General features: G+C 42.1%; 1 protein-coding gene across 1 annotated transcript in view; it reads right to left on the bottom strand.

The window, feature by feature from the left end:
- NGDN (neuroguidin) overlaps window positions 1-13,309 on the bottom strand; it is a 579,874-nt gene that overhangs the window by 300,916 nt on the left and 265,649 nt on the right. The window contains exon 5 of the mRNA XM_044058154.1: window positions 148-232. Coding sequence (XP_043914089.1) covers window positions 148-232 — 85 coding nt within the window. The remainder of the gene's footprint in view (window positions 1-147; window positions 233-13,309) is intronic.

Consider the following 13,309-nt stretch of genomic DNA (forward strand, 5'->3'; position numbering starts at 1 on the left):
CCATGAATACAGTTTTTTATCTTTTTAACAGGTTTACTAAATCAATTAAAACATGAAACATTTTTGGATGAAAATGCAGAGCATCAACATATTTGCAGTGCGTCATTTACATGTACAACCTTGTTTAATCATCTGTACAAGACTCACCCACATGACCTGTGACTGCTGCTTTCACCAGTTTATCAATCTGATATTTCAACTTCTGATCAATAGGTCTCATCTTCTCCAAAACCTTCAAAAGGAAAATGTACAAATCGATCAAAAAAAAAAAAAACAAAAAAAAACAATGCAATAGCTAGGACATTAAAATGGCATGAAAACTTGTTTTTATGACTGTACCAGATGGTGGTTTGCTCCTGTGTTTCTCACCAGACTGCTTTCTGGATTCTAGTCTCAGTGCTGGTCTGCTAACTGTGCCATGGTAGTTAGAAATACAGAATCAGAATTTAGCCTATCAAATTTGCTGTGACAGGGTATTTGAACAGAATTCTTTAACTGTCTTGACTGGTAGAATTTTTCCAAAATATCAATAGGGATGAAGATGAAGTAGAACTTCACATTGCTAGCCATGACTATGTAAGGAAACCCAAATGCAACTACGGCAAAAAGTCTGCAAAAAAAAATTTATTTTCACATGCAAAATAAAGACCAGTTTCTGCAAGAAACACTTATTAAACCCTAAACATACATCAAGTTCTTAAGTCATCATCATCATCAAGAGATAAAGTCTGGGTCATTGACAGTTTTATGTCTAAATATAAACTCCCAAGTACATTAAAAGATGCCACCAAACATTCAAAGAAAATAAAAAGATATATACGGTACATAAAAAAAAAAACCCGCTAAATCAAACAGAAAAATCAAATTTAAAAAATAAGCCATTGATGGACTCAAATATTACTAAAAGATACACACACACAAGCAATAATGTTAGTTATTTTGACTGCTTCACACCTCTAGTTTTTTACAGATATATCTGTAATGAGGTACTCACATAACGGCAAATCTTTGAGGTATAAACAGAGATGGGCGGCCACGGTGGTGCAGCGGTTAGCATTGCTGCCTCACAGCAAGAGGTTCTCCGGTTCGATCCTCAGCTGGGGTGCCTTCTGTGCAGAGTCTGCATGTCCTCCCTGTGGTTGCATGGGTTTCGTCCGGGTGCTCCGGTTTCCTCCCACATCCCAAAGACATGCTGTAGGTGGATTGGACACTCTAAATTGGCCCTAGGTGTGAGTGCGTGCATGTATGTGCCTTCTGTAGAAGGTTGGGCGCCGGGCTGGCAACTCAACACCGTAAAACTCCACTGCCAATCATGAGCGGACAGGTGATCTGCTGTGGTGACCCCTAACTGGGAAAAAGCCGAAAGAAGAAGGTATAAACAGAGATATATTAATCAGCATTATTCTACCAGTATCAACAAGTGATAAAAAAAATAATTATAGGGAAATCAAAATTCTGATTTCTGAGAACCAAATTTGCTCTAACTCGCATACATGCACAATGATATTCCTAAAACATGCACTACCCCTTACTCTCAGTGGAGTGTCTTGTTACTGCACTGACGAAAGGACCATTTTTTAAACATCTTTATTACATCACAGCTGTAACAGTGACACAGGTACACATACATTAACAAAAAATAAAACAGATCAGTTATATTTCTCATTGTTTTCACGCGGTATACATTTAACAATTGTCATACACTCCATTACATAAATTGCTCAGTTCCTACAATCCCTTAAACCCCACTCCTCCTCCTGAACATTATTCTGGAGGTACTGTTCCCATAAATTTCATTTATTTCCATGTAATCTGCCCCTTCCCTTTTCTAAGATCTAACCTGCAGTTCTTCTACCTCCTTTATAATATTCTGTACTTTTGTTAAAACTGGTTTGATTTTTGATTTCAGTTTTCTAGCAATTGCTTTTTCTTTTGGGCAACCAATACATTAAATACACTAAGGCCTTACTATGTCCAAGTGTGACAATGTGAGGTATTGCCAGCTATGCCAGGAGAAGTAGGGCAGTGGATGTGTTAACATATGCCAGCATAGCTAGCTGGAGTTTTGTAAAGAACTGTGTCATTTGTATATCAAACTGATTTGTACAGGTGCTTGTGCTGAAAATGTATTTGCAAAGCTGCTTGTGTTAAAAAATGTACCAACAGTGGGTCGTGCTGGGTAGAAAAAAAATACACCCGTATGTCAGACTGTATTATAACTGCTGAAATTAATACTGTAACTGAGGATACTGGAAGAGAAGATGTTAATCTCAGTCCAGCTAACTTTTGAAAAACAGTCTGAAATTAAATTACCTGGTAGACCAAAAAGATTGTGTCGCACAGTTCTGCCTGCAGCCCGAGACAAAATGTCTGTAAAAACAGACTAGGAATCCTGCTGTACTGTCCTCAGCAGTGAACTAATTGCTACCTTGCAAAGGTGGAAGTGCTGAAATGGTTTTATGGCTTTCAAATGCTACAACACATCTTGACAACGCTCTACCTGTGTGTATGATTCTGGTTCAGTTTCTAGTAAAGGGGGCTAGTATGGGAACCATAAGTCAGATGACCAGATGTCTTTCTGTAATCCAGCACTGAAATGATGTTTTAATACTAGATGAGACAGAAGTCTAAGTGCAGTCTGTTTTTGAAACCTGACATAGAAGGATCACACCTACTTCATCTTGCCTTGCTTTAAGTAAGTAACCAGGGAATTCTTTACATCAGCCACAAAAATATGTTAAGATTAGATGAGCACATTTTGTCTGTATCTGTGTGAATCTCTTCATCTGTGTTAGTTTAATATTCCATGTGATTGAAACTCGGTGTTTATTGTAAATCGATATTTAGTATTTTCATGTTTTTTTATTATTTATTATTAAATATATTTAAACCTTTCATTATGGTCGGTCCTTTAGAGAATATTTTAACCTTTGAGAGTACTTATATTTATTTGGGGACACTGTGGCCACTCCTGAAAGCCTTACTGCATTGGTACCATTTGTTTTAGTATTAATTTCACTCTGTATAACCGGGTACCCTTGTAAGAGCCTTAGAATAGCTGGCTTTGGAATGTCCTGGTGGCAGCATCTACCTTATAGTCTGGGCAGAGGTGCATAGTTAGTAAATCTGTGCCAGTCTTTCCCAAGTGTGTGTGTGTGTCTGTGTGTCTGTGTGTCTGTGTGTGTCTGTGTGTCTGTGTGTGTCTGTGTGTGTCTGTGTGTGTCTGTGTGTGTCTGTGTGTGTCTGTGTGTGTCTGTGTGTGTCTGTGTGTGTCTGTGTGTGTCTGTGTGTGTCTGTGTGTGTCTGTGTGTGTCTGTGTGTGTCTGTGAGAAAATCAAATCTCAAAGCGTGTGTGTGTCAGCTACTTGGAGCAGGGGCGCAAAGCCTGGTTTTACAGAGAAACTGGTGGAGGACTTGGCCTGGGGGCACTCAGCTGAGAACTCAACTCTATAGCTGTGCCAGTGGGGACTCTTGCTGGGGGCATGGACAGAGAGAGAGAGAGAGAGAGAGAGAGAGAGAGAGAGAGAGACAGAGAAAAACCCAGACTGAGTGTGTTCCCTGTATGCTCTTCTTAAGGGAAATTATGCTTACTGCAGAGAAAGTACAGTTATGTACACTTACCATAAATATAGATGTTCCGAGTGTATTCACTGTTGCAGTCATCCCATTTGGGTTATCTGCCTGCAGGTAGCCCTCAGTCAGCCTGAATACCAGAGTCTTGGGATTTCTGCGTTGGATGCTGTCGCTTCTTCCACGACGTCAGGTCGTCAGGGGTATAAAACATGCAGCTGACGCTATTACATCAGTTTTTCTTCTCCCAGATGTCAGGAGCCCCCACAATAGGAAGCAATTACATGGTGTGGAACACCCCCAGTAGAAAGTAAATACCAATGTTGTAAGATATGGCCAAACAAAAAGGAATAGGTAGAAGTATAGAGAAGTCAGGGGGCTGGAGGGAGGGTAACCAGGACTGCAACAGTGAATACACTCGAACATCTACATTTATGATAAGTGCACAGAACTGTGCTATGTTCTTCGTGTTTCACTGTTACAGTCATCACATTTGGGTTGATTCCCAAAGCTGAGGATGGGTGGTGGCAGTCAAGAAGCATCAGGGCTGGCAAGTAGGCCCTGTAAGACTGCTGTGGCAAAACCATCTCTGGATTTAGAAAAGCTAGGTAAGTGGTAATGCTTGGTGAAGGTGTGTACAGAGCTTCAGGATGTCCCTGGTAGGGATTCCCCTGAGAAATGCTGTAGAGGCTGATGTAGCCCTAGTGGAATGTGTTCTGATCCCATGTGGGTTAGGTTTCTCATGGGGTTTGTAGCAGAAATGGATGCAGTGTGCTATCCATTTAGAAATGGTTTACTTTGAAATGGCCTTGCCCTCTGCCACTGTAGCAAAGCTGACTAGCAGCTGGTCAGATTTTCTGAAAGGTTTAGTCCTGTCCAGATAGAACCTAAGCTGCCTGTGCATGTCCAAGGAGTGCATGATCCTTTCCCCTTTATTCTGAGGATTAGGGAAAAAAGTTGGCTAATGAATGGATTGGTTTAAAGCCACACTAGACACCACCATGGGCATAAATGATGGGTTAGCCCTGAGGGAAACCCTGTCCGCATGGAAGATAATGAAGGGTTCCATGGCCATAAGGGCCTGCAATTCTGACACTCTTCTTGCTGAAGTGATGGCTAGAAGTAACGCTGTTTTCCAGGAGAGGAATTTTAACTCTGCTGAAGCAGTAGGTTCAAAGGGTGGAAGCGTGAGTTTTTCCAATACAAAATTAAGGTCCCAGGCTGGAGTGGGAGCTCTCCTGGGGAGTCTTAAATTTTTGGCTCCTCTCAAGAACTGTTTGATCAGAGGATGAGTGAAGAGGGGTGGCTCAGTATTATAATGAGCTAAGATTGCAGTGGTATGAATCTTAATTGAAGAGAAGGACAGGCCTTTGTGGAGTATTTTTGTTAAGTAATCTAGTATATGAGGTAAGCTGGGCACAGTTGTGTCTATTCCCTGAGACTGGCACCAAGAACAGTATCTTTTCCACTTTTCTGAATAGGATTTTCTAGTACTAGGCCTCCTTGCCTTAAGGATGACATCCAGCACCTTTTTACGGAGGGTTGCTGGTGCTGAGTTCAGGGGATGAGCCAGGCTGCTAGGTTCAGGGTTTGTAGTGGAGGATGAAAAATCCTGGCCCTCCTGCTGGGACAGCAGGGAGGGGGTCTGAGGCAGGTGCCATGGTGGCAGTACTGTCAGACTGCACAAAAGTGGGTACCAGTGCTGGCATGGCTAGTCTGGTGCAATCAGGATTGTCCTTGGCTTGTCCCATTTGATCTTTAGTAGAACCTTCGAGAGGAGGGGCAGAGGGGGAAAGGCATAGACTGCGAGGTTTTCTCATGTAAAGGACAGAACATCCACTTTCCATGCTTGGCTGTGGGGAGTTCTGGTGCAATATTTGCTCAACTGATAGTTCTGAGGGGAAGCAGAGGTCCACCTCTGGTGCCCCCCCCCCCACCTGTGGATCAGAAGCTTGAATGATTTGGGTTCCAGTTTCCACTTGTGTGGGGCCATTAGATTTCTGTTTAAGTCATCTGCCAGTGAATTTAGTTTGCCTGGCAGGAATTGAGCTTGCAGGTGCACTTGATTGCTCAAAGCTGTGTTCCACAGAGCCATGGCTAACCTGCAGAGTGGGTAGGAATGGGTTCCCCCTGCTTGTTTATGCACCACATAACTGTGGTGTTGTCTGTCTTTATCAATAGTTGCCCTGGAAGAATAAAGCATTTGAAGGCTGTCAGAGCATTCTGCAAAGCTAACATTTCTTTTTGACTGATATGCAGGTGCATTTGCTTTGGGCTCCATTTGCCTTGTATGCATTGTTCTGCCATGAGAGCCCCCCATGCACAGTCTGATGCGTCTGTTGTTAGGGTTTGGGTAGCAGGGGGTTGAGTGAAAGGGAGTCATTTGTTGTGGTAGCAGGCCTCTGCCCACCACAGAAACTCTGCCTTTAGGCAAGGAATGATAGGAACCATTGTTTCCAGGTCCTGCTAATGTTGACACCAGAGACTTTTTAAGTACCACTGAAGTTTCCTCATATGCAGTCTTGCATGTAGAATGCAAGAGGCCATGAGCCTTAGGGCTTGCAGTATTTTTCTTGCAGATAGTTGGGTTTTGGTGGCCAGTAGACTGAAGTAGTTTGTCAAATAAATTTGTTTTTCTGGAGTGAGGAACGCCTTCTGGGAAGTTGTGTTCAAGCTTGCTCTCAGGAATACAATCTGTTGGCTGGGTATCAGATGTGATTTCTTTTCATTGATGGTATACCCCAGGGAAGTTATAAGTCCCTTTACAAAAGTCAGGTGCTGGAGCAGCAATTCCTGACAGTCAGCCTGAATCAGGCAATCGTCCAAGTACGGGTAAATTTGAATTTTTCTCTGCCTGCAATATGCAATGGCTGGAGCTAGGCATTTTGTGAATACCCTGGGCACAGTAGATAAGCCAAAGGGAAGTACAGAGAACTGACAGTGCATAGAGCCTGCTCTGAAATGTAGATATTTCCTGCAGGATTCCAATATGGAGATGTGCAGATAGGCTTCTTTTAAGTCTAGGGTGGCTAGCCAGGAGTCCTTGGCTAGCATATAAAACAGCTGTTGGAGAGTATGCATTTTGAATCTTGGAACCACCAGGAAGGTGTTGAGAATAGACAGATCCAGGATAGGGCGCCAAGAGTTTTCTTTTCTGGGTACCAGAAAGTTTGTAATAAAAACCTTGTCCCCTTTGCTCTGCTGGGACAGGCTGAATAGCCTTGATACTGAGAAGAGAAAGTACTTGCTGCTTTTGGGTCTCTGCCCACTGGTTAGGTAGGAGGTCTGGCCATCCGCTTGGGGTTGGCAGTGAGTGGAAGTAGAATCTGTATCCCTGGGATACAATGTTCAAGACCCATCTGTCCTGGGTGATGTACTCCTAGTTTTTAGCATGCAGGGCAAGTTTTCCTCCTAAGGGTGCAAGTACTTGGGCAAGGCTTGGAAGAGTGAGGGATAAGTCATTGTGAGATTTTACCATAGACTGGTGGCTTACTACTCTCTGTTTTAGAGGTGGGACACTCCAGTGCTTAGATATGTGCATACCCTTAAGACTGTAATCTTGGTGGTCTGCTGCCCTGGGTTTGGACTGAGAAGGTCTGGGAGGGACTGGAAAGGACCAGTTTTTAGAAGGCCAATGCCTACTGAATCAAGGTGGCTGTAACTGTAGGAAATCTTTAACAGTTTGCATAGATTTAGCTTTTTCCTCCATCTTTTTTGAGGACTTCTGCTTTATTGCCAAACAGGTGTTCTTAGTTTAATGGTACATCTACTAATTTTGCTTTGACATGGTCTGGCAAGATTTGTTCCTTAACCCAAGCATGCCTTCTAAGAACAGACCCAGTGACAGCAGCCCTGCAAGACGCTTCTAAGGCATCAAAACCACATTGCCAAGTATGTTTTCCAATTTGGTTAGCAGAATGCATTAACTCTTGTAAATCTTTATGTTCTGCACAATCAGGAATCATCATAATTTTCTGTTTCATTAGCCCCATAACACGTTGCTGATACTTTAACATATGAAACTGGCAATTTAAAGCCCTGATGGCAAGAATAGCAGAGGTGTATACCTTCTTACCCCATCTGTCCTAAAGCCCTAGAGTCCCTGTCCGAAGGGGTAGGGTTTTTGGCTGTTGTAGCCTTAATGTCTTTAGGTCCCTAGGAAATGGTCTCTGGATCCATAGTAAGATTCTTAAAGAGAAATTTGGGGGAGTCAGGTACTCTATAGTACCTATAAGGTTTCCTGGGAGCTGGAGGCAAAGTATCAGGGGTAAGGCTGGATTCCAAGAAGATATCTACAATTTCCAGAACAGGAGGGATAGCTAAAGGCCTGCGCTGAGGGCAAGTTTAAAAATTCCTGAGTCTCTTTTTGGACTGTGGGTAGTCCTGGCACTCCCAGCAGAAATGCTCTCTAAGGTTATGCAAGGTTTCACCAAAAGACAAATCTTCTGGTGGGGAAGCAGAGGGAAAGGAATCCTCTGAATCAGAATCCTCATAGGTAGATAAGGGTATGTTCCTGGTAATCAGAAGGATCAGAGTTAACAGACTCATGATCTGAAGAATCAGAAGGGAAATCAGTTCTTGGTCTTTTTGAGAGGGAAGGCTGGCTTCCCCTAATTAAAGTAATAAGCTCTTCAGCCATTCTAACCATTTGTTTCTGAGGCATGTGGGCCTGAGAATGCGCTTTGGTCGTCAGTTTCCTAGGCGTAGTGCAAACCCTGGGCCTGAGAAATTCGGTATTTTTGCTTTGAAATGAAGTTGGCGGTTTAATATGAAAATTGGAAGGCCTGAATACACCTTCAAAAGCCAGTGCCTGCACAGCGGCTCCGGACCCATCCAAGGTAGAGACATCCGCAGGTTCCATAGTCGAAGAAGCATCTCTCGGCATACCGGACTCCGAATGGGTTTCAGTAGAGGCCTGCAAATCTGTAGAAGCGGGTCTCAGGGGCTGCAAAAGCTCCTCACTAAGTACCGGTGGACTGGCGACTAGCTTAACGGAAGCGTCATCAGCAGTTTTGGACCTATGCAGTCCATCTCTGTCTTTATCCTTACGTTTTTTCAGAAGATCGGTAGTCGGATGGCTTATCAAAGCCATTTCGGAATACGGAGAACGAGAGTGAAAGAATTTAGCTACAAAAATAGCCCAACGACGAATAGTTCGGGTGTTGAACAAGCACAAAACCAACAGCGAGGAACGTCATGGTCTGGGTCTAAACAGGTGATGCAGTAAGAATGAAAATCTCTGTTAGGTGTTTGCTTTCCACAGGCAAGACAATTATTAACTTCTTCTGACATCGGTTAGAGCAAGAAAAAAGGATCCCCAACGGGGTGCTTATCTTTTATAAGACTTCAGGTCTGAAACTCGAAAAACAAAAATTTCAGGAGACGGCTGACTAGCACTTGTCAACTACTGCTTTGGATATTGCACGGCAAGAAAAGCTGATTGGCTTCGGCTGCATGTTTTACACCCATGACGACCTGACGTCATGGAAGAAGCAACAGCATCCAACGCAGAAATTCCAAGACTCTGGTATTCAGGCCGACTGAGAGCTACCTGCAGGCAGATAACCCAAATGTGATGACTGCAACAGTGAAACATGAAGAACATCTGCACCTGGAAATACTGTGTGTACCTATCTTCATTTATTTTATTTTATTTATTTTTATTTTATTTAAATTTGTTGACCGGGAGTGTCTGACTGGACATGGGTCCATTTTCAGCGGAGGCCCGGGGAGAAAAGCTCCACAGTAGTAGTTACATTGGATTACATAGAGATTAACAATTTAACATAGAAATAACTTACAACATATTTACAGATGAAGAACATAGTACATCAGTAGACAACTAGAATCTTTATCTGTGAAGTACATAACAGGCATTAACAAATGTAACAATGAGAAGTTCCTGCTGTATAATAAGTACTAGGCTTATGAGCATCTGAGCTTGCTATCATCAAGGTAGTTAGTGGAGGTGAAAGAAAGGTAGTAGTTGGATGGGGTAGATGATATTAGAGTGGGAGTTGCAAGGGCATAGCCAGCATGTTTTTAGGTGCGCTTTTAATAAAGTTTTGAAGTTGGTGCATGATGGTACGGAGGTAATTGTGGGTGGGAGTGAGTTCCATAATTTGGCTATGGCGCAAGAGAATAGTGCATCACCAGCAGAGTTATTGGTTTTAGAGATCTGCAAGTGATTTTTGTTGCTGGATCTTAGTGGTCTGGTGGTGCGATAGGGTTGGAGTAGATTCTGGAGGGATGGGACATTTAGTGGATGGTTTACTAGTTTGTGGGCGAGTGAGAGTTGATACCACTGAAGGAGGTGAGGGAGTTCAAGCCAGCCCAGTTCAGCAAGTGAGAGACAGTGGTAACTACGGTAGGATGCCCCTGTGGTGAATTTGGCGATTTTGTTGTAGCAGGTCTCTAGCTTGTTTAGATCACATTGCCTTAGGTTGGTATATACTGGAGAGGCATAAAGTAGGGTGGAGATAAGGTGGGAATTTGCTATTGAAATCTTTGCTGCTTTGGTGAGAAATTGTTTATTTCTGTATAATGCTCCTAGGTTTTTGTGCACTTTTTATGGTCATGGATATGTGAATGTCAAATTTTAGTTTATTGTCTATTTCCACTCCTAGCAATTTGGTGTGTTCAGTTGGGTATATAGTGTTGTTGTCTTTTGCTGTGATGTTAAAGTGAGAGTTGTTTTGAGTATGTCTGGTGGGTTGGAAGATGAGTAGTTTAGTTTTGTTTGGGTTGAGTATTAATTGGGCATCGGATAACCATGTTTCAACAGAGGAAAAGGCTTCCTGTGTGACTTTTTGCAGTTTGGGTAGGGACTGAGCTGAGCAGATGATGGTTGAGTCATCTGCGTATTGGATGAGTGTGCCATGTTTGGTGGCAGAGGCTGGATTATTGGTGTAAACAGAGAAAAGTAGGGGGTCCAAGGATGGATCCTTGGGGAACCCCTATGGAGACAGGTAGTTGGTGAGATGTGTCATTCTGCCATACAACGGATTGTTGGCGGTCAGACAGGTAACTCTGAAACCAGTTGGTGACTGATTGTGAGAAGGATAGGTTATTGAGGACAGAGATAAGTTGTTTGTGTGGGACCATGTCAAATGCTTTAGATAGGTCTAGGAAAGTAGCAGAGGAGAGATAGCCATTGCTTTTATGCTGAAGGATAGTGTTAGTAAAGGAGAGTAAGGCAGTGGTGGTGCTATGGCTTGGTCGGAAACCATGCTGAGTACTGGAAAGGAGGTTGTTAGTAAGGAGGTAGTGTGGGACCTGAGAGTGTATGCATCTCTCTAGTATTTTGGAGAGTGGAGAGAGAATAGCTATGGGGTGGTAATTGGTTAGTTCTGCAGAGGGTCCGCCTTTGTGGAGGGGAATTATATGTGAGACTTTCCACAATGTGGGAACGTAACTTTCTGACAGAGATCGGTTAATCAAGATGGATACTGGGTAGGCCAGAGCATCAGCTGCAATTTGTAGGTATTCACTTGGGAGGTTGTCTGCTGCTAATTTGGTGGGTTTAAGTTTAGTTAAGAGTTTTTATGTTGGAGGTAGGTACAGGAGAAAAAGAGAAGGCAGTGGGGAGATTACTAGTTGAAGGTGTGGGTTGGAGGGGGGTTGTGTTGTTTAGCTAGTGATAGTATGGTTTGGGTGAAGTGTGTGTTGAATGAGGTAGCAATATTTTCTGAGGAGTGAGGGAAGTTAGGAGGAGGGGTACTGACTTTACCTGGGTGGAGGATGGAGTTTATGGAGGACCAGAATTGTTTGGGGCTGTGTTGTGAGGAGTCTAGGGCAGACTGGTAGTATTGGAAATTCATTCAAGTGAATGTCCCTCACTGGTATAAGTGGTGAGGATACAAGCTCCTTGACTACTGGCCCAGTGTGGGGGGTGAGGGGGCATCCCACCAGGCAATTCAGATCTTGTGACTAAGCTCAAACAAATCACTTCTTCAGTTACAACCATTTGCTCCCTCAATATTTTTCTGGCAAAACATTCTGTAGTGACTTTTTAAAATCTGCCAACTCATAACACTGCCTAACTACATTTTCAGTTACCTCTCTTTCCCACCACACTTCCAACATTTGCTGTCTACCCAAGGAAAAGTCTGCACGAGAGATACAAATAGCTATGCAAACACTTCCAAGCAAAAATCCTACTTCTTACAGTTACCATGCGCTATTTTAAATAACTGTTAATTATCCTTTATTTTAACAGCAGCTTATGATCTAGACTCAAGAAAAAAAAATACTAGATGTGATTTTCACTTAGGATCCCCCTTATCCCCTTTTCTCTTTACCTCTACTCTATCAGTCCCTGGTCTGCTTGGCCTCATGTCATTCTATTAGCTTTCTCTCTGTAGTTCTTTGCTCTCAATACCTTGGTTCATTTGGTAATTTTCTCCAGTAAATTTCAGCCCTCTCTCTTGCCTATTTTCTTAATCCCAATGTGCAGTAATACTTACTGCCAAATTTCCCTTCTCCATTCCAGTGTTGGCTTTGTTCTTAGAATACTTTCTGAATAACATTATGTATGGCAGTTGTTACTCTCCTTAAGGACTTGCACCCAAAATCTTACTAAATGCTTATTTCTCAAATGCCCCTTACCTTTCATCATCCCTTTCCACTTAGATTTACAACCATCTATTTACAACCATCTATTTGTGTTATGTATATTAGCCTAAACAGAGTAGTTCTAAAGTATTACTTCAAAATAGGTAACCCTAAATCACCTTCAACAGGGAGAACTGGCTTAACCCATTTTTAACTCTTGCCCTATTTCCCACCATCCACAATTTCTCCTCTAACTGATAAAAAATATACCTGACCTGTGTATAAAACTAAAGGGACTACAACCAATTTCAGTCTGTATCTTACAATCCATAATCAAAAGCTTCCAGTTTTTGTATCACCTTCTGTTTAATCTCTTCTCACATATCCTTAGCTGCTATAACAGAATCATTTTAATCTATATGCATAAAGACTTCATCTTATTATGTCCCCATAAATATCAGTATTGCTGAAATACTTCATGTGTGGGTACACAGTTTACTGTTAGACATTTTTACCATCATTAATTTTATATTGGGAAAAGATCTAAAACTGTCTCAAAATGTTCTACAACACCAAACTGTCTTTTCTGGATTTTTCTACAATAAAATAAATGTAGCTACACATAAATACAAAACATACCGTTGTTAGAGAAAAATGCATCTCTCATGATTATTCTACACAAAATGCATATTAACTTACAAATTCTTCACAAATATGCCTGATTAATTATTTAATATATGTTCATGTTAAAAATATGTAGTGCAGATGCATAGTTATGCAAACCACAAATACTTAGTGTAGTTCTAAGTGTTACACAACTGCATTCTAATATTAAGCTGCAAAGTGTATTAACAGATGACTGAAGGTAAAGAAAGTGCTGAAGGGGTTAAGGGATGTACTATGGTCTACAGAGACTGGAATGCACAGGAAGAGAGAAAAGTACACAAAGTGAAACAGATTTTGTTTTATGTAAGCTCTGACCTTCCCAGGCTGGGATGGGTAGTTACAAGGAATGTTGGGGAGTTAGAATGTTACTGGTACTGAAATATACAAGGTCAAAAAACAAGACTGATTACTAAGCCAGTAGGCTCGTGTTTTGCTAAAACATTATTGTTACTAAAAACATGATTGTTGAGGGTTCACGTGCAGCACTAAGCAAGAAGCACGAGGGTTTGCAGAGACCCTA

Source organism: Protopterus annectens, chromosome 16.part0, assembly GCF_019279795.1.
Source record: "Protopterus annectens isolate FY-2018-M chromosome 16.part0, PAN1.0, whole genome shotgun sequence".
Lineage (NCBI taxonomy): Eukaryota > Metazoa > Chordata > Ceratodontiformes > Protopteridae > Protopterus > Protopterus annectens.